This window comes from Poecilia formosa, unplaced genomic scaffold, assembly GCF_000485575.1.
Source record: "Poecilia formosa unplaced genomic scaffold, Poecilia_formosa-5.1.2 Scaffold6, whole genome shotgun sequence".
NCBI classification, from domain to species: Eukaryota; Metazoa; Chordata; class Actinopteri; order Cyprinodontiformes; family Poeciliidae; genus Poecilia; species Poecilia formosa.
Window position 1 is genome coordinate 3,397,591 of NW_006799945.1, and position 21,380 is coordinate 3,418,970.

Genomic DNA, 21,380 nt, shown 5'->3' on the forward strand with positions numbered 1-21,380 from the left:
TTTAAGCATTTTATAAATGATGATTTGTACATTACTAATTCAACAATGTCAGCCTGTATCTGAAATAATGTTCCCTGCACATGTTGTGTAATTTATTATATTTGGATGATGCAATCCTCTCAAGTATGGGCCTGAAAATCTTTTATAAAACATAAAATAGCACAAAACTCCAAAATGAGTGTACAGTCTTTATTTAAACGTCAGGAACATACAACTAGTAAGACTACAAGAAAAACTGTAGAGTATAACAAAAACAAATGATTAAAAGTTACAAAAAACAAACCTACATACAACACCATCAATAGGAAAATTACAAGTCACTAGTAACTGCATTGGATGAATAAAACTATAAAGCTTTAAGTACATGTTCAGTACAATCTGGCAGCTTTAAGAGCAAATCATTGTCCCTATAAGGCTCCATTTCAAGCTGTGGGGAAAAAAACCCTGTCTAATAAACAATAAAACGTGCTTGTATGACTTACAGAGTGAAACTCGAAGCTTCACATATGCGTAAAAAGGTGGTCTGTAAATGTGTCCTAGAATGTCCACACGCACACAGCCCTTTATCAATAAACAGAGAACAATTCTTGAAATATTTGTCGCCGAGCAGAGAGAGAGAAAGAGAGAGAGGGTGAGACAGCTGTCCTGCGGAAAAGAGGCCAATCCCCTGTGTGGAATATTCCAGTCTGTCAGCGGTAAACTGAGCGGCGCTGCCGAGCGGGGAATTTTTTTCTCCCTACTTTTTTCTGCAAACACAAGGCTATAAATACCTTCACTGGTGGGTTTCGACACAAAACTGTCCACTAAAGTGACATTTTCACTGCTCCGAACACAAAACTCTTAAATAAATGCGCAGTTAACAGGCCTCTGAACCACAGCCGGGTTTTTGTGCCCTGCTATTTATCTTGCAGGCAACTCCATCGCATTGAAAAAGGCAACATTAACCTTGAAATGCACCTGGAGACCCCCCTCCGTTGCGCAAGCGAATCCAGACCCTCCCACCTATAATTTAACTCTTTCCCCGAAGTTAACTGTAAGAACCCGATCTTATTTGTTTCCACTATCTGGTCTGCGGCGCTTTAAACTCGCCGTGCTGGTCGGTCGCTGATCCGCCGGATTCTGCCTTGAAGCACCCTTCACCTAGATACAACACAAACAGGGGCTTGCCGCAGCGGATTCCCATTGACCTTATATGGAAGTGTGTGGGGGTTGTTGTTGCAAAGCTCTCGCGCTCTCATGGCAACCATCCAGTTCTCGGATTACGAGTCAGCCTAGCAACTGCCAGCCTGAATACGCTTTTATGATCAAAGTTTCACCCCCTCTCACGGAGAGTCCACCATTTATCCTTTTTTTTTTAACTAAACAGCATTTGGACGATAACCACATTCGTTACAGTCGTCATATTTGTTTCTTAGTGCCGAAAACACAGAAGGAAGTGTTCCGACGAAAAAAATAAGGGCGCTTTCCAGAGCCTCACCCAGTTATGGCGCAGCAACATTTCACAGCACAGTACTCCTTTTGTCTGTGAAGAAGCCATTTTGAGACAGAGAACTGAGCAAGAGCAGCCTCCTGAACACCAAAAGGTTTATTTGGATGTAAGAAATCAGTAGAAAAACACAAGATTTCCTCCTCATAAGATTCCTTTTTGTCCGTTTAAGACTTGGATTACATATTTTGAATATCAACTGTAAGTTTGCTGTATCATTAAAAATGTGGGCTACAGCAGTTTTCCCTATAATCGTCTTGTCAAGTTTTAAACGTCTGTGGCTAATATGTTCACGTATAAGCAATTAAAAAATTAGGTTAAATAGCTAAAAAAAATCCGTTACCTTATTAAAACATTTCCATGTAGGTTTAAATGATGTAGCTCAGTTAGAAATGTCGAAAATGGACGAGGTTATACTCGACTGCAATCCTGTCTTGAGGAGAAGAGATGGTTTTGCATATTGCCCACACAGATGATGCTTGAAGATGCATTTTCGCTGGCTGTCAGATGGGGTATGCTTGCCAGTGATGAGAGGGAAAAAAAAGAGACTTTTTGAAAAGAGGTCTAACTGTCGTGCTAATGGAATTCCTTCCTTTTCAGGAGACGCATTCCCACCCCCTATTAAAGCCATTATTAGAGGATCCGAAGATGGGGCTGAAAACATCCCTCCTGTCCCTGCGTTTAGGCCTGTTAACTGCATTCACCAAAGTGTTGAGGTAAATATTTTCACAATGAGAAAGTTTTCCCTCCATCGGTTTCCTATTAGGTTTTGGATTGTTTGTGATTTAAATATTACAAGAAATATTTTTGTAAAAAGGACTACCTGAATATGCTTGTCTTAGATATTTAGATATACCCTTGAGGCAAGGTCAAACCGGCGTTTATACTCTGGACGTGTTTGGCTCTGAAATGGCGAGTGGACGACTCGAACCTAAACGTGGTTCTGGTTGTTTCCACCGTTCCAGGGCAGGGTGCAAGACGAGCCATGTTGCTGTTTTGAGAGGAAGAATGTTGACAATTAATAAACGAAGCAAATAATTATTAGCACAAATAATTATTAGCACAATACATTTTGGTGAAAAGATATTTGTTATTTATGGCCTGCTTTGGACAAGTTGCACTTAAACACATACAGAAATCAATGTGAACATATGAAACTGAAAAAAAAATAGTTTTAATAATAGTTACTGCATGCCTCACAATTGACATTGTTAAACAATCAAAAATGTTACATTATATAAATTATATGAAAAGAATTAAAACTTACTTATTGCTACTCACTTCCTACAAGGCCATAAAAGGAATAGTAACATTTGTCACTTTAACTGTTTTCATGTCTAATTCAACATCTCCAATCACTTAAAAGTTTATTCACATTTGGTTTTTCACTTAACAAATATAAATATTATATGGGTGTGCCATGACCTAGTTAAGACAAAGATGGATTCCAAGCAAAAGAAAAAAAGGTTGAAAATGTCACAGGGTATTTACATCCAGTAGCTACATTCTCTTCCAATCTTCCCAATCCTTTAAAAGGAGCAAACATACGTTTTATCATAGTCCGTAAAGAGATGAGGAAACCAAGTGTAAAGATCCCTTTTGGAACAAAGGAAACCCATATAGGCCATTGAGTCCTGTTTTAAGGAAAATGGCTGCCGAGAGAGCGCACTCAGCCCCCTCTCCCTGCTCTCTCTGTTGAAGGACTCCTGAGCCGTTGCCTCTAATAGCAGGCAGCTCCACCGCTGCCGGGCTCTGATTGGCCCGCCGAGCTGCCGCTGTTAACCAGCCAATTGCCCGAGCACTGCAAAACAACAGGCAATGTCAAACAAAACCCAGTTTGCTCGACAACACGCTCGTCGTTGAAACAAAAAAAGAAGAAAGCTAAAGATCAGGAAATACCAGTGAATTTTGAATAGTTTGATGACTATAATAAGGCAGGCATTGCTGTTTGTTCTAGTTCGTCCGTTATGTATCAACTGCCAGAAAGAAACGAAACAAGCCGCTGCATTCCAATAGTCACAAACGTTAAAGAAACTGTAGAAACCAGCTGCTAACTAACCAAATTTTCCTTTTAAGTCGTATTAATTTGATTTAAATGCAACATAAGTAGCCAACTGGAGTCTCTGGACGCACTTGGGTTTCATTTTTCTATTTTAAAATATGCAGCGACACGTCTGTATAGCATACAGCTCCTACCCGAATCAGCTTTATTAGCTTTCAGAAGCAGTTAAGAAGATATTGCCCTCCGAGTTTAGCTTGTTTGCCGTTTAAGTCAACGCAATCAGCAGATTCAACACTGTTACTCAGTGATTTAAGAGCACGAGACTATCACTAGAGCTCATATTCCCATATGTTTTAGGTGTATTTGTGCTATTGTACCTCGTGTTTATCCAAGATGATTTTTTTTAGCTGAGTTTACGATGGAAATGGAAGCAACTTTGTGGCGAAAGTGCGATGCGCGCAGGGGGTGGGCAAGCCTAGCGGTGTATTGTGGGAGAGACAGCAGCTAGAGAGAGCAGAGGCACACACACACAATATGTGCTGGCTCTCGCCGAAAAGGAGGCAGTATTCTTCAAGCGAAATCATGTAATGTAAACGGAGAAAGCAAGGCGATTTCATCTTTTTGTGTATTTAAAAAAACACTCGATCGGACGAACCATGTCCAAGCCAGCGGAGAGGAACAGATTGAACGAAGACCATGGGAGAAAGCAGAGTTCAAGTAAGCTTGTTCTTTTTTTCCCCTCTTTCTCCAGCTTTACTAATGCCTGTTTTTCCGTAAGTGGGATATACGCTACATCCAATTTTCGTTTACCCTCATTGCCGGAGTCATGCATGTGTAGCGCCGGGCTGTTTTAAAGTGTTTGGAAGGGCTGGTTGGTCGGGAGACTGTTTAGCCCTGGCTCCCGATAACGCTAGCTCTCCTCTCTCCCTGTCGCTGGCTGCCGTTTCAGGTTTGGCGAACGGCATGGACAGTCATCCCAAATGCGGCTCGGCGGAGAAGCGGAATCACAACTGGAGAAGTTACAAGTTGATCATCGACCCGGCGCTCAAGAAGGGATCCCACAAACTCTATCGCTACGATGGGCAGACTTTCAGCATGCCCGTAAGTGCCGCCGTTGATGCGGCCAAAAGGCTACAATAGTAACCGAGGAGCCGACCTCCATGATGCCGTTACTATGTGGCTGTTTTGCCGTGGCATATTCAACATCCAAGAACACCTGTTTCACCAAGCAACAATTCCGATTTTTTGCACGACTACTTTGCAACAAGTTAATACTGTGTGAACCTGGCTAACAGGATCGTGTCCCATCCTTATCTCCAACAGAACCCAGGGATACCACCGGTGGACCTGGTCCGTGACCCGAGGATCGGACGTCTCTGGACAAAGTACAAAGAAACAGACCTACCGGTGCCTAAATTCAAGGTATCTACCATCGGAGTCGGATGCCACATTGCTGCTTGAGGAAAACAGTTGCTGTCAGAAGTTGCAGACACACCCCCCTCTCTGTCATCTTTGGGTCTTGGAGTTAAAGTATGCACCGGTCAGGCATAACATTATGATCTTCATGGGTATCCCGCCTGAAACTGGGATGTACTTTGTTTTCTGACAACTTTCTGTCTGAATCAGCATTCATTCTTCAGCAATTTGAGTTGGATAAGACCCCCACGAAGCAGACCCTGCTCACTAGGGCACCGCTTTTACTTCTTTGGACGACTGCAGACCAGAAACGCCACAAGAGCTGCAGTTTTGGAGATGCTTTGATCCAGTTGTAAAACTTTCTTCGGTCCTTCTGCTTGTCCATTTTTCTTGGATCTAACACATCAGCCCCAAAGATAAAATGTTATCTTGCTGCCTAATATAGCCCACATGCTTAACAGGTGTCACAATGAAGAAATAGTCTTTCATGTCACCTGTCTGGGGTCATAATGTTATGCCTGATTATTGTATATCAATGTGTGGATACACTGTTTCATATATGGCTTTAAGTGCTGTAGGAAATTTATTGCAGCTTTCTTTTAATCCTTATCTAGCCTGATAGAAATGACCCCACATAACGCAACATTAAACTTTGACGGCCCTTCTCACCTCAACTCCTTTCATTCCTCTCCCAGATCGATGAATTTTATGTCGGCCCCGTGCCTCCAAAGGAGGTGACGTTCGCCAGGCTGAACGACAACATCAGGGAGGGATTTCTCACGGACATGTGCAAAAAGTTTGGAGATATCGAGGAGGTTGAGATCCTGTACAACCCGAAGAATAAGAAGCACCTGGGAATAGCTAAAGTTGTTTTTGAGAGCGTGAAATCCGCCAAGGTTGCTGTTCAGTCGCTGCACAACACGTCCGTGATGGGAAACATTATCCACGTGGAGTTGGACCCGAAAGGTAAACAGTGATTCATTCAAAAGCCTCTGCAGGGTTGCGTTTATGCAGAGCCAGATCGGTTATAAGATGCATGAACGTGGATTTGAAAAGATTAGTTTTACATGTTTGTTTTGAATGTTCACAATGACAGTAGTCACGCGTTTACATTTACGTGCGTTGCCTGGTTACACGGGCGTAATTGAATTTCATTGAAAATGAGCTCGGTCCCATAAGCCCAGAGCTGGGGGTGCTGCGTACTCCCACTGAGCATAATTTTAGACCTGAAAACAAACAATACCAATCTGTCAGAGTCTCATGCACCTCTGTTGATTTCAATTGATGTGTCTTTTAAAAAATGAGAAATATATATTTTTTTTACACTTAATAAATCTATTCAAAGTTTCAAATGTCTTTCAAAATCAGTATCTGAAATGCATTTTGCTATAGTGCATGTTAACATATTTTTTCTTACTATTTGTATTTATATGGACTTAATTCAGCAATTTTTTAAGTGCACTTTGAACTGTTTTCATTAATTTAAAAAAACTAAGCATGCACTTTTTAAAAGCTAAGATGCAATTGTTGTATGCATTGATTCGTATGTGCACTATTTATATCTTTAGATTGCCATAACAATCAATATTAATTTATTTGAAAGCATTTAATACTTTGATAATGTGTTCTTTGATTTTGCTACTGTTCTGTTTTATTGATCAACTATTACAGAGATAAGTATTACCAGTTATAATTTCTGATCACTTTTTATTAGTCGCCCTGCTGCTTTCTAAGTCTTGCATCAGACCGGCTCATTTTAACTGTCCTGCAGGTGAGAATCGCCTCAGGTACTTTCAGCTCCTGATGAATGGCAGCTACACACCGCGGACGCTGCCTGTTGGCGGAGAGGAAAACAGGGAAGTTTCCCCTCGGAGTCTTGCAGAGGCCTTACTGGTAAAAAAAGAGAAACTTTTAGCAAAATTTAAGGAGTGTTTTTATACAACTTTGTCCTGATGATTGTTTCTATATGGTCAATTTGGTGTTGTTTGATGCTCATTTTACCAGTATTGTTATTTTGTAAAATCCAAGCCTGAAGAGAGATGTTATCTTGACCTTTGACTCTGGTTTGAACTCTCAAAGCTGTAAAAAAAAAAGCACTTTGACCTTGTAGTAAGATATTTCCTGAGCTCCTGAACCTAGAGACCTACAGAGTTTTAGATATTCTCTTTACTGAAATGTTGCTATGTTCATATAATCACTTTTTTTTTTCAAATTGTTGTAAGTTTTTCCCAATATAACTTATTTTAATGTCTTTTTTTTTTTTTGACCCCACAGCTGTTGGAAAGATGGGACGCAATCGCTCTCCCCGGGTTTTTTTTTTTTTTTTTTAAGGCCTGTGAGCCCATCCGCAGGTTGTCAGAGAGCAGTATGTCTATAGGAGGAGTGCTGCCACCCAGCAGCTCCACCACTCCCCTCAGCCTGGAGACGGGTTACTCCAGCATAAGGCAGGACACCCCCCAGTCCCAGGGAACCCCTCACACCCCTCGCCAGCCGGGTACGCCCTTCTCTCAGGACTCCAGTTACTCCAGCCGGCAGTCCACACCTGCGTATCAGTCGAGCCGTCCCGAGAGCTCTGGAGGGTACAAGTCCCGCAGGCACGAGAGCAAGTTCCAGGACGCGTACAACCGCCGGCCGGAGAGGCCTCAGTACCGCAGCAACATGTATCGGAATACGCCGTCTGATCAGGCTTCCTTCAAGCAGCACCAGCTGACGCCGCCTGAACCTCCACCTTCAACCCCTTCCTTCAACTACACAGCGCCTCCTCCCGCTACGCCCAACTTTAAGTCCGCATTCTCGCCCTACCAAGCCGCTTTGCCGCCTGCGTTCCCCCCGTCAGAGTCGCCGTACCATCACCCGGCTCAAAGGGAGGGCGAGTACCTCCGACCGCCGCAGCCGCCTCCGACGCCCCCGACGGACGTCTTGCCCGTTAAGGAAAGGCCGGAGACGCCTCCGATCCCAGAGCCGCCGCCGGAACCGGTCCCCCAACCCGCCACCCCTCCCCCTCAAACGCCAGAGCGCTGCCCGTCGCCCGGCTCCCCGGCGCTGGATCCGGAACGCAACAGCCTGGACTCGCGTATTGAGATGCTCCTCAAGGAAAAAAGGACAAAGCTGCTGCCGTTTCTGGAGGAGCGGGACTCGGACAACGAGGTGCGAATGGAAGGTAGCCCCATTTCCTCCTCATCCTCCCAGCTGTCCCCGATCCCACCCTTCGCGGGCGGCCAGCAGAACTCTCGGCCGTCCAGCACCGGCTTGGAGGACATCAGCCCGACCCCGCTGCCGGACTCCGACGACGAAGAGCCGATTCCCGGAACCGCTTCGCTGATCAAGAGAATCGGCTCTCCCGTCAACGAAAAGATGGGAAAAGGTGACGTCAAAGACGGAGGCCACAGTCCCACTGAGAAAATGGACACGGTAAGACGCAGACACGGGGTGTGTGACACAAATCACAAGAGTTTTGCAAAAACTGGCGCGCAGGTGGCAGCAGCAGCAAGCCACACTTATTAAGCCTTGACTGGGTGATAGCAGCGCGAGGCTGGCGTTGATGTGTGCAGGTGTGAATGACAGTTAAACAGGGACACCGGAAGTCAGGTCTAGTTTCAGTGTGAGATTGTCGTAGTAAAGACTTTGTGTCACTGTTTTTGTTCTGCCCTGCGTCGGAAATTCTGGTTTCTCAACAACTGCTGTCAAGACAGGCGTCTTTGAAATAAGCAACAGCCTAAATTGAATTGCAAGTTTAGATTCCTAACTTAAAAATAGCTTCACAATTATTAAGCTTGGCTCACACTCTGACCTGCGAGGCTACATTTCTGAACTATACTATCTCTTAAAAGGGAGAAACTCGAGCTGCGTTGCAGTTAAGAGAACAAAGCGTCTCGTTTCCTCTTTCTAACACTCGCTGCACTTGCTCACAGGGAGGAAAACACAGTTTTGGCTGTTGGCCCCATTCAGCTTCACACTTCCTGGTTGTAGCAGAGACTTACAGTCGGGATTACGTCTCTGCTCTCATATTTCAACTTATCACAAAGCAAACAGTGCAAACAGGTCATTTGGATAACAACGCCATTCCCCTGACAAGTTTAGTCAGCTTGCTTCCACAACTGCAGCCGCTTGCGACGGATTGTTTTTGCATAAATGCATAAAATACTTTAAAATTTATTTATTTATTTATTTTATACTGTTGCTCAATCTGACACTGAAACACACAGAATGTCCAACCTTAAAACTTGGATAAATTTTATTGTGAGAGAGTCCCCAGTAGTACATTTATTGCCACTGACACTTTAAATACTTCATGCAACCCCCTTATTGTCCACAGAGACGCCGCTTTGTTTTCCACTATAACATTTCACAAGCTTGGAGCCTATAGAGAGGAATCTTTGACCCTTCTTTGCACAATCTGCCTAGATCACCCAGAGTCCGATGTCCTTTCTCCTGCTCTCGTCTCTTCAGCTCCAGAGCTTTTCTATACGGACTGAGACGATCACAGGGAATGTTGATTTTTTTTTTTTTTTGGTAATTTGTCCTCATGTTTTGGATCATTAGCCTTTTAACAGACCAAATGATGATCCGGTGTCAGTTTTCCAGTAGAGACTGCGATAGCTGTGTTTCTCAGTCATTTCAAAGCGTTAATGCACTCTGACAGGTTTCCCTGCTCCGCAGCATCACAGATCCTCCACCATGCTGAACGCTGGGCATGAGAGTCTTTTTTTTCCCACATGTATTATTTTGTCACGCCACACTTGTGTTTTTCTGAAAAACAAAACGTAGTTCCACATAACCAGATGAGCGCATGGCTCTGAAATAACCAGTGGTTGTTATAAAGACTTGGCGACCTCAGGATACCACCTCTTGCTGCAGCTCCCTAAAAGTTAGCTTCAGAGATTTCCTCTTGCATCATTCTGACTGTCTTTAGCTATTAGGAGCTCTGTGTCTTGCATCATATTGTCACCCCAGGAAAACAGGAAGCCACGCATTACAATTTAAAAGTTCTAAGAAATGTTGCAGTTTAACAGACCAATTAAAACAAGTGTGCATTTTAAAGGCTTTTAGGTACTTTATTTTAATGTGATAGTTAGGAGTAAACAATTTTGTCACAAGTGAGTTTTATTAAAACAGTTGTTCTGTTGGATTTTTCTAAATTTTCAGTGTAAGATTATTCTGCTGCAGTAAATGAACAGATTAGGGATTTTTATGAGTCCTCACCAGAGCTGCCAATATATTTTCTTTAATTTGTATTTTGTTATTACAGTTTTCTGTAGTTTGTCCACTGTCGTGTTCTAATAAAAGAGGCAATCAGCTCCGCTTGGAGCCGTGCTGACCAAAGCCACAGGTCAGCTGTGTTTGACTGCTAATGGGTATACAAAACTTTGAACTCAGATTAGCGCTGGAATTATTTATAGCTGCCATTCTGAAATATTCACTAGTTCAGCTCTGATTGAAATGTTTCAGCCGCATCAGCTTCATTACTCCTGACCGGTTTTGATATAAAATAGTTTAATAGTAATAACGATTATTTTAGGAATCGATTTTATCATTTATTCTGACGGTTAATCGATTAAAAGGATGAAAAGAAATTGGCATATATATGCAGATGTTTCTTTTATTTAACAATATTAGAAATCATTTAAAAGATAAATTAAAAAAATGAATTCGTTTTTAAAGAAGAAAATAAACATTTTATTGTTTAAATGCAATAATATAGCATTATTTAGTGAATTTGAAACGGGTAAAGCTAAAACTGCACCACTTGAGGAGTTTTTGGTAAAACATACTGACAGAGTTGTTTTTATCATAAAAATGTATATATTTCTTGCAGTTCTGGCTTAATTACTGCTCTGAATATGGTATTTTTTCAGCAAATACATATATTTTTTTGAGTTTCCAGATAACGATTACTAAATTTTTTATAATTGATTAATCCGATTAATCGTTTCATCTCTATTCAGTAGTGTATTTAAAACCTCTCTCTCTCTCTGAACTAAAAGCTCTCTGGATTACCAGTCTAATGCTGTTGTTTGAAGACTGCGGTCTCGTTTGCTCGGAGAGCGCGGACGCAGAAAAAGGCTGACGACCGCACAGACATCGGCTCTTGACGCTTTTTGTCCCCTTCTCGCCAAGGCTCATCAGTCGTCGGGAGAAGACATGGAAATCTCCGAGGACGAGATGCCGGGAGCGACCATCACCAGCGGGGAATGCGCCAAGGGCATCGTGGTGAATTCGGCCGTGTCGCCCATGCACACCATGTCCATGCACCCAGGCAGCTACCACGCCATGCAGCATCAAGCCGGCTTCGCCATCGCCCCGCAGCACCTGGACCCTCACTCCAACATGCTGGGGCACCCCGCTCACCTGCGCGGCCACCACGGCGTGCCTCCCCACATGATCCCGCCCATCGGCCACTATCATCAGGACGTGATCCAAATGATGGGGCTCATGAACTGCGTGCCGTGGGAGCGGTGGAACACGATGCACATATCCTTCCAGATGCAGCAGCAGATGCTGAGCCGCATGACTCAGACCAGGGGGCCGTACTCGTATCCGCTCTTCATGGACGGCGGCACCTCGGGGCAGTTCGGCGGGCTCTACCCTCCGTTTTCACTGGACGCCGCCGCTCCGGCGTGCAGCACCGGGGTGCCAGGGCAGCAGTGGCACCATCCCAGTTTACCACAGTTCAACCCCACGGTTCCTCCACCGGGGTACGAGACGAAAAAGGAGGACCCCCATAAAGCCACCGTCGACGGCGTGCTGCTGGTCATCGTCAAGGAGCTGAAGGCCATCATGAAGAGGGACCTCAACCGCAAAATGGTGGAGGTGGTGGCTTTCAGGGCATTCGACGAGTGGTGGGATAAGAAGGAGCATTCGGCAAAGGTAAAATACGAACTTCCTGAAATGTGTGTGTTTGCACCGCAATCTGAAAATGGATAAAACGCTAAACCAGTTACACCAACGTTGGGAGCCGTCATTCCCATGTGAATCATCGGTTCTTTGTGGCAGATGATGACCTTTCTGTGAAGTTGCTGCAGATTTGCCTCCCTGTGGTCCGGCTCTCATAAATTCAGCCAGTAGTTTTGAATTAATTGCCTGGCTGCTGTCAGTGGGACAATAGACAGAAATGATGCATCTGCTCTGACGTTCACCATGTTTTTATGAATGCAAATCCCCTCAAAATCACGTTTGATTTATGTCAACCAAATCAAAAGCTTTCCCTTTTTTGGAAACTCCTGTTTATGAGAGTTTCATGTGTCTCCTTGGTTTATTTCTTAAAGTAGATTAGATTAAAAAAAAAGTAGATTTTTTTTTGTTGTCTTTTTTGGATTTCTAGAAACTAAAACCCCTTTTCATTTTCTGCAGGCATCTTTGACTCCAGTAAAAGGCGCTGAGAGCAAAGAAGAAGAGCGACCCAAACCCAAAGAGACGATAGGTTCCAGTCTGCTGGAGAACTGGAACAAAGGAGAAGGGCTCGGCTACGAAGGGATGGGTCTGGGGATGGGTTTGCGAGGAGCCATCCGCTTGCCGTCCTTTAAGGTGACAAACTTTCCAGAGCTGCTTTTCGTGTAAATTAGACTTGAGAGTTTTGCGGTCGAGTCAGACACGACGCCACGTTCTCCTCCCCTTGTCATGTGACCTACGACCATCCCATAAGATGCTTGTTTGGTCATATAATGCCATGTTTTGTAATTTTATGTTTTAAAGTATCGATGAAAACATTTCAACTCTTTAACTCAGGTAAAAAGGAAGGATCCACCTGATACAGCAACGGGAGGAGAGAGCAAACGAGCCCGACCGGCCACCCCAGCAGACGACGAACTGGAGGATGAAGGTAATAATCCACAAACTTTGATGTAATTCATCAGGATTTATGGAAGGAAAATTATACATTTTCAAATTTCTTTACAAATAAATGTCTGTCCCCTCATATTTAATGCCTTTAATAATACACTGCTCAAAAAAAATAAAGGGAACACTCAAATAACACATCCTAGATCTGAATGAATGAAATATTCTCATTGAATACTTTGTTCTGTACAAAGTTGAATGTGCTGACAACAAAATCACACAAAAATCATCAATGGAAATCAAATTTATTAACCAATTGGAGGCCTGGATTTGGAGCCACACACAAAATTAAAGTGAAATGTTCCCTTTATTTTTTTGAGCAGTATAGTATAAGTGTGTAAAATGTTGTTGTAGTTTAGTTTGCCTTGTTCCTGCTGTAGAATGTAAAATACTTTCACAGAAGCTCTTTTTTTTTTTTTAGTTCCTGTCTATTGTTTTCATCTCCATATCGTGGTGCTGAAGAAGTTTGAAAAGTGCTTGAATTTTGCTATAGGAAATGTGTGCAAACCACTTGCCCTTCTACTTCCTTCCTTCCAAACAAAATACATTGAAGTGTGCAGCTGAGACATGAGATGAACTGTGTGAAAACTCTCCCGAAGCCCCTCAACTCAGTTTTGGTGACAAATGTCTTCCAGAGAGAGACAGAGATACAGCCGAGCTCCCGTCAGACGACTCCAAAGTGGCCGGCGACGGCCCCTCGGCCAAGCGGCGGCCCTCGCGACCGCTCGAACTGGACAGCGAGGGAGAGGAGGAGATGGACACCTCGGAGAAGGAGGAGGAGGAGGAGTCGTTGTCCGACGCCGTCGACGAGGAGCGCGATGAGGACAAGGCTCCAGACAGACTGTCGTCAGCCAAAGTGAGTCTCGTCAAAAAAAACAAAAAAAAAACGGATGAAGGTAAACGACACGATGATGATGATGTCTAATGACCTCGTAGGAGAGTGACGAGGACGAAGACAAAGATGGAGACTCGTCCAGTGACAGCGGATCATCAGACTCGTCCGACGACGGTACGTCAGATTCCTAAAAGAAACATCTGTTGAGAGTTTGATTGCGTTTTTTCCTGTTATCAACCGTTTTGCGTCGTCACTCGCAGAAGCGGACAGCTCGGCTTCCTCCAAGGCCAGCTCCGACTCCTCGGCCGAAAGCTCCGACTCGTCAGGGGCAAGCTCCGACTCCGAGTACGAGATGAGCTCGGAGGAGGAGGAGGAGACGGAGGAAGACGTGAAAGCGGTCGCAGAGAAGGTGGACAAAAAAGGGGCCGAGACCACGTCATCTTCCTCCTCGTCCTCATCCTCGTCGTCCGATGAGGAGGAGGAGAACAGGGAGGAAGACGTCAAACCAGCGACTCCTCCCACCGTCCAAGTGCGGGAGTTTAAGGTGGAGCGAAGAGAGGAAGAGGAGCGGGGCGGCAAGTTCAAACGCAGACCTCCCAGTCCTCCCGAAGAGGAGACCCCCGAGGAGCCGAAGCCACCGGCGCACCAGGGGGTCAGAGGTGAGTGAGGGTCCACACCAAGCTCCTCGTGCAGAACCTGCAAGGTTCCTCCTGTATTACATCTGGAAACAGAAAGGAAACATCTGGAACACAATTTCAGTTTCATTTCTGGATAAAAGTGAAGAAAATGAGAGAATGGAAATATATATTGGCTTCCTTCCTTTCTTCCTACTCACTCACTCATTCACGTTATTACTTCCTTTTTGTCCGTCCTTCCTTCCTTTCTTGCTTCCTTTCTCTCTCTCTGTCTCTCTCTCTCTGTCTCTCTCTGTTTCTCTCTCTCTCTCTGTCTCTCTCTTTCTGACTCTCTCTCTCTCTTCCCCTCCCCCTCCCTCCCTTCCTCCCACAGCCCCCAGCCAGCAGTGCTGCTGCCACCGGTGCTGGGGGCTTCAGGGATGAATTAAATCCTGACAGAATCTCTCAGAAATTCAATAAAATTGTTGCTGTTTTAATAGTTTTAAGTTGAACATTGTTGAACTCAAATTGCAACTTTTTTTTCTTTTCTTTTTCTTTTTTTTTAAATAGTCAAAGAGGAGAAAGTCTGTGTTGATGTCAAGCTTGAACCTCAGGACCACGTAGCAGGCCTCCAGCCCCCGACCCCCACCGGTGCCCTCCCTGACGGCGACCAGGAGGTCAAACCCAAAGGTAAAGCAGAGCCTGAGGAAGTGCCCTGCACCCCGACTCAGTTACCCCTCTCCCATCCTGTCGCACCTGCCCCGAAATCCGTCTCCACGTCCTCCATGCACCTCCCTCTCCCCCCTCACCCTGCCATAGAGAGTCGCTCCCTGCTCCACCCGCCCCCCGGACCCTTGCCTGAGTTCCCTCAGCGACCGCGGCTCCCCACGGACGAGGACATCCCTCGCACGCCGGGCCGGGACCTGATGGAGCGCGCCCGCTGTCTGGGGAAATCCCAGAGCACCGACACGATCCCCAACACGCCGGGCAGCGACGCCCCTCTGACAGGCAGCAGCCTGATGCTCAGCTCACCTCACATCCCCGGCAGCCCCTTCTCCTACCCGTCCCAGTCCCCCGTCCTCAGCGCTGGCGTCCCTCGAACTCCCGGTAGAGACTTAACCTTCACGCCTGTCTTCCCCGAACCTGCAGCCCTGACGCTGAACAGGAAGAGCTTTGACGAGCGGCCCGTTTTCAAGGAGCCGCCGATCAGCGCTCCTCCGTCGCTGGCAGCCGGAGCCGATCACTCGGCCGTCGCGCCTGAAGATCTGCCGACCGGCGTCTCGGGCGATATCCCCGTGATGTCCGACGCCATCGCCTCCAAGAAGAAACCGGGGCGACCCAAAATCAAAAAGACCGCCGCCGCATCCGCCGGCGACGACTTTTCATCCGAGTCCACGGACGCGCCCCAGGCGTCGCCTCTGGAGAGCGTCTCCCTGACGACGGTCCGATCTCCCAAACACACCAGCCTGGACTTCCGGGAAGGAGACGTGGAGCCGCAGACGCTGCTTCCCGCCGAAGACGGCTTCCCCGCCTACGACGAGGAGCCGCCCCCCGTCACCAAGCCGGCTCGCAAGACGCGGCGCTGCTGGGAGGAGCTGCTGCTGGACAGCCTGTCCCCGGTCAGCACGCCGCCGCGCGCCTATTTCAAGCCGCGCTCCGAGTTCGAGGAGATGACCATCCTGTACGACATCTGGAACGAAGGCATCGACGAGGAGGACATCCGGCTTCTGCAGATCACGTACGACAAGATGCTCCAGCAGGACAACGGCAACGACTGGCTCAACGACACGCTTTGGGTCAACCATCCTTATATCCTTTGCTGCTGCTGGTTAGAGCAATCAGAACCTCTTGTTTACAATCTGAATCTTTGCGTGAATCACAGAGCAGCTCCCCCTGCTGGTTAAACAGGGTTCGCACAGTTGCTTGACATCTTTGAAAGTTCTTGACTTCTGTATATTGTAAGGCAGCAACTAGCAATTATTTTAGCAGAAGATTATGACGATTAATCGGATTAAAACATTTCACGTTCTGCATATTTTTCTCTTAACCACTTGAGCAAATAAATACATTTATTCCTTTCTAAATAAGAAAGTAAACACTTTATTGCCTAACATGCAAAAGTAGCAAAAGATAAATTAGTAACTTAAAACATAGTAATAGCTTTAGCTTGTGAAAAGCTCAGCCCTTTCTGCTGGACTGATTAGCAATAGATCGTACGGCTGATACGTTAATTATTTTTTTTGACTATCTGATAAATAATTGGATAGCAAAAGGTGCTTGATAGATTTTTTGTTTTTTACAGAAGTTGTACCAGGTGACGATTAAACTGCACTTGAGGAGTTCTGTGAAAAGCTTCTTTTTCAACAAATGTTTGCAAAAAAAGAAGCGTTTCTTTTTTTTTTAATCTTGAAAGAAAACTTTATTTTTTAAACAGTTTTGGCTTAATTCCTGCTCAGAGTGTGTTCTTTCAGCTATTGGCCTTTTTCCTACTCTATTGTCCAGTTAACGATCGATCCATTACTAAATCGATTACAGTTATTGAAATAATCGATTCATAACGATTAGTCATTTCAGTCATTGCATAAAGTTTGGTAATAAAATGCCTAATGTTTGACTATCAGTGGGAGAGACAATAAACAATAAAAGACACATTTTTTTCTTCCTGCTGTCTGAAGTTAAATCAAACTAAACTTCCTGTTTTAGGTCAGTTAGACCTAAAATTATTTATATTTGCTAAATGTCAAAAAACTTAGAGAGAAATTTTTTTTCAGAGACATTTCAAAACATGAAATTTTGTTATATGTTAGTCAACTACGCTGTAGAATATACAGTCACAGGCCATTATTAATAACAATAATACATAAATAGTGAAACCGTCTTCTTCAGTTCATTTGAATTGTATTGTTGGAAAAGTTACCTTGAAAATGTTTGAAAAGTGCTTGAATTTTGCCTTTGCCCTGGTAAAAGCGAGGTGCGTTCTGGAAGTTTTGGGTGATTTCTTTCGTTTTCCTTGACTTCTCTGCACCGACCCACATCCCCGGGGTGAAGAAGAAGAGGAGAGACGACGGCATGCGGGATCACGCCACCGGCTGCGCCCGGAGCGAGGGATACTACAAGATCGACAAGAAGGACAAGGTGAAGTACCTGCAGAGCTCCCGGGTGCAGTCGGAGGAGCCGCCGGTCGACACGCAGGTGGGTGGAGCTTATATATAATTAATGCACACATGTGTGTGTTGCTGGGCGTTAACCTGGGCGCTGAACTGTCGCAGGGTATGAGCATTCCTGCACAGGTCCACGCGTCCACCAGAGCCGGCTCAGAGCGCCGGTCAGAGCAGCGGCGGCTGCTCTCCTCTTTCGCATGCGACAGCGACCTGCTCAAGTTCAACCAGCTGAAGGTAACCCAGTCGTTCGGTTCCCACGGAGGAACATTTAGCAAGAACAAAACCGTTTTGGTGCAAACAAAGGATTTTTATTATTCATTGGGCGTTTATTGTCTCTTTTTTTTAAGTTCCGCAAGAAGAAGATACGATTCTGCAAGTCGCACATCCACGACTGGGGTCTCTTCGCCATGGAGCCCATTGCTGCTGATGAGATGGTGATTGAGTACGTGGGGCAAAACATCCGACAGGTGAGACGCAGTTTAGCTCCATCTATACCACATATGTCAAAGTCGAGGCCCGAGGGCCACATTCATCAGTTCTTCTGGATTTTTACCCAAATTTTTTTGTAAAAATAGTCGAAATCGTTGGATTTAAGTGATGCTAACTCCCGCCTGTAGGTGGCGGTGTTTGTCCCACCACACTGCTGCCTCTGCCTTATTTGATGTCAAGTTATATTTCATGAGCGATACCGCGAGTCAAATTTAATGTCCTACCTAAGCGCAAATTTAGCAAAATTCCTTGAAAATACTTCTAAAATTAGCAACACATTATTTTTGTTTGGAGGCTAATCGTGTAAAGCTGAGCAGGGTTGACGCAAACCTTCATGAGTTTTTTTTTTTTTTTTTTTTTTTTTTTTGTGGTTGCCAGGTGATCGCCGACATGCGGGAGAAGCGCTACGAGGAGGAGGGCATCGGCAGCAGCTACATGTTCCGCGTGGACCATGACACCATCATTGACGCTACCAAATGTGGCAACTTTGCCCGTTTCATCAACCACAGCTGCAACGTAAGGCGACATCATCTTCATTTCACAAACTGAAAAAAAAAAAACATTGTTTTTATGATTTTTTTTTATTTTTTATTGTTTATTTGTCGTTTGCAGCCTAACTGTTATGCTAAAGTCATCACGGTTGAGTCTCAGAAGAAGATCGTGATCTACTCCAGGCAGCCGATCAACGTGAACGAGGAGATCACGTACGACTACAAGTTCCCCATCGAGGACGAGAAGATCCCGTGTCTGTGCGGGGCGGAGAACTGCAGGGGGACGCTCAACTAACGGACCCGCCTCGCAGCGTGAAGCGACCCGGCGCTTCACGCTGGGTCGAGCTAAGCTACCTGACCTGCACTCTTCATACATTAAACTCTAGATTGTTTACGATTCACGGTGCTCTTCAAGTGAAACTGTGTTTGTTATTTTCCTGCCAGTGTGACTTTTTCTCCCCAGTATTTCTGCACGACTCCTGCAGCATCGGGTCCCGGCTCGGGGCGGGGCTTTTTATTTTACACTTTTCTCCTCTCATTTGTCTCATAAGCTTTACCCCACAACAACCACTTGTGGTACAAGGAAAAACAAACTCACATGTTCAGCTGCTCAGTAACACTTTAAGATGCCTGAGGTCACTTTGTCTCTGGAGCAGACGAGCGGAAGGCGGAGCGTTCTCTCCGCTTCCTTCCCTGCGCGTAATAAATCAAACTAGACCGAGATACAAATGGTTAAATCTGGAGTATTCAAGCATCTTTCGCCTGTCCTGGACGGGTCGTGCTGCTTCCTGTTAGTTTATGCAAAGGTTTAACGATGTTCTGCAAAAATTTGCATTAATCATATTCCTTTATATATATTTTTTCTAACAGTTTGTTTGTTTTTCTAACAGGTATTTTCATGCCTATTTGTTCAGATACACTATGTATGGGTGCGTGTTTTGCATGAATGAGTGTCGGTACCTCCTGGTGCAGGAATGTGAGTGCGCTGCCCCCTGCTGGCCGAAAACGGAAGAGAATCTCAACTCAACAGCAACGGGGCTAATCTTGAGTTTTCAGCTCTGGGGTGGGCGGGGAGCAGTTATTCATCATTTTAAGTGCCAAATTAATTAATTAATGTACGACTGTCTCTGTTTAATCATGAGGAAGCTGCTGATGTGTTAACAAGCAACCGCGAGGAACTTTTCCCCTCTCTTGATGATCATGTTTTGTTGTATTTTCAGTAACATCAAGGCGCCTGCGGGCCTCCTCGCTGGAGCCTCTCTGTCTTTGTCGTTTATTTAGATGAAAGATAAAATACTAAATGCACTCGAGGGCTCGCACCTGCGCCCCTCTCCTTCTCAAGCCCCGGAAGACCAAGTCAGTTGTCGCTTTTCATTCACTTGGATTAATAATGCAGATTCCTGTTTGTTTTTTTTTTTGTTTTTGTTTTGTTTTTTTTCCACCTCTGATGTTCATATTGTATATGAGAATCTGTACAGAAGATCTAAAACCTTTTTTATCTTCAGAAATGTAACACTTTTATTTTTTTTTTTCTTTTTTTTTTAACGAAAGACTGAATATTTAAATATTTTCAGGGATCTGTGAAAGGAGCTAACGGTTAAAAGGTTGTTTATTTAAAAGGTCCACTGTGTACAGGAAAAAGCTTCCACTTCCCTTTTTGAAAGATTGTTTCTTGTGGAAACGTCTTTGTTTTCTGCCCATTTGCTTTGAGATCCTAAAACGTGTAAGTAGTTTAACTGTGAATACGATATAAATATATAAATATATATATAAATATATATATATTTTTGTTTCTTGGGATTTGCTACTTGAACACAGCTCGGAGGGGTGTGTATCATAAAGAGGGCGAGCGCTGAGCTGGTCAGCTGGTAGCAGGATATTCAGCTTGTGTCAAGCTCCTTCTGTTATTTTTGGTTTTTTAAATTTTGTTGTAAATTCTATGAAAAGCTCTTTGCAGTGTGGAAAAAAAAAAAAAAGTGCAGAAACGGCACTGGGAAGAGGACTGAAGTTTCAGCCCGTTTCTCGTGTCTATTTATTATAAGTGTATGAAAAAGAAAAAAATGATGAATAAAATTTTTTTGCATACATCCATAAACAGTGGTTGTTCTTTTATTGTAGCAAGGAGTGCCGTTCTTATACATTTATAGCGTCTTAATGCTGTTCAGAGAGCATAATATAATTTTTAATATGAATTTAAGAAAGGAGAGGATAAACTTTATTGAGTCTGATTTATTTATTTCTGGGTTTTTACAATCTGGAAGAATATTTTAAGTTCAAAACTTTATTTCTTATTCTTATCTAAAATAAAATCTTAATTTCTGAAGAATAAAGTGCTTCTTATTGATTTATATTTAATTTTTACCTATCTCGCAAATGAAACAACTCAAATGTTAGTAAATTGAATCAAGTGGCTAGTTTTTTTTTTCTTTTTCTAATTATTTTGTAAAAAAAAATGTTTTTGCCATGTCAGACCATTACCCTTTTTGATGTCTAGTCCTCCAGTGTTTCCATTGAAAACAGAAAATAACCCCATTGCGTTTCTGTTTACTCAAACAATGTGAAAAATTGTTGAATTTTGAAGAATCTGGTGATTTCTGTATGCAGTCCTGTGAATTACTGCCCCATTATAGATAATGAAATTATCTATAACTGATCTATATATTTATCTGGCCAGAAAATGTCCCCGTTCTTCTGATTTGTTCTCAGAAATCAGGTGGATAAACTTAAGCCTCAAGTAAAACCAGAATGGATGAACATCAGATTTTGGATCACAAGCGAGAAAGAAGATTTTAAATATATCTGAATTTTTAGGTATGGATTATGTCTGAAAGTCATTAAATTATCCCATTTGTTCAGAATAATATAGTAGCATTAAGTAGGCATGGGAGTGTGTGTGTGCGTGTGTGTGTGTGTGTGTGTGTGTGTGTGTGTTGACCTGAGGCTGTGACAGGATGGTGTGACCACAAGCGGAGAGGCAGGGCTGAGCAAAGCAGCATGGGAGCCAAACTCACACCCGTCTCCATCTGCTGAGCTCGAACTGATTGGTCCGA

General features: G+C 44.2%; 1 protein-coding gene across 2 annotated transcripts; it reads left to right on the plus strand.

Annotated features, from left to right (window-relative positions):
- Nucleotides 1-2,120: 2,120 nt before the first annotated feature.
- setd1ba (SET domain containing 1B, histone lysine methyltransferase a) lies at nt 2,121-20,425 on the plus strand. Of its 2 annotated transcripts, none has more exons than XM_016679592.1 (18): nt 2,121-2,202; nt 4,438-4,589; nt 4,812-4,910; nt 5,600-5,870; nt 6,676-6,797; nt 7,236-8,315; nt 11,022-11,771; nt 12,255-12,428; nt 12,630-12,723; nt 13,376-13,596; nt 13,677-13,749; nt 13,836-14,234; nt 14,760-15,998; nt 17,215-17,381; nt 17,459-17,584; nt 17,698-17,817; nt 18,218-18,355; nt 18,452-20,425. In XM_016679592.1, exons 2-18 carry the CDS (start codon nt 4,452-4,454, stop codon nt 18,623-18,625), a joined length of 5,385 nt encoding a protein of 1,794 aa, XP_016535078.1. In that variant the 5' UTR covers nt 2,121-2,202; nt 4,438-4,451; the 3' UTR covers nt 18,626-20,425. The 2 variants fall into 2 exon arrangements, with proteins under 2 accessions (XP_016535078.1, XP_007567895.1); XM_007567833.2 differs by lacking the exon at nt 2,121-2,202 and adding an exon at nt 4,120-4,205.
- Nucleotides 20,426-21,380: the final 955 nt, after the last annotated feature.

Bases quoted from the DNA above. Each gene is read 5' to 3' on its own strand.
- setd1ba (XM_007567833.2), top strand. From the start codon at position 4,145: ATGTCCAAGCCAGCGGAGAGGAACAGATTGAACGAAGACCATGGGAGA. The intron at 6,798-7,235 runs GTAAAAAAAGAG...TTTTTTTTTAAG, and splicing joins GTCTTGCAGAGGCCTTACTG to GCCTGTGAGCCCATCCGCAG. The intron at 13,597-13,676 runs GTGAGTCTCGTC...ATGACCTCGTAG, and splicing joins ACAGACTGTCGTCAGCCAAA to GAGAGTGACGAGGACGAAGA.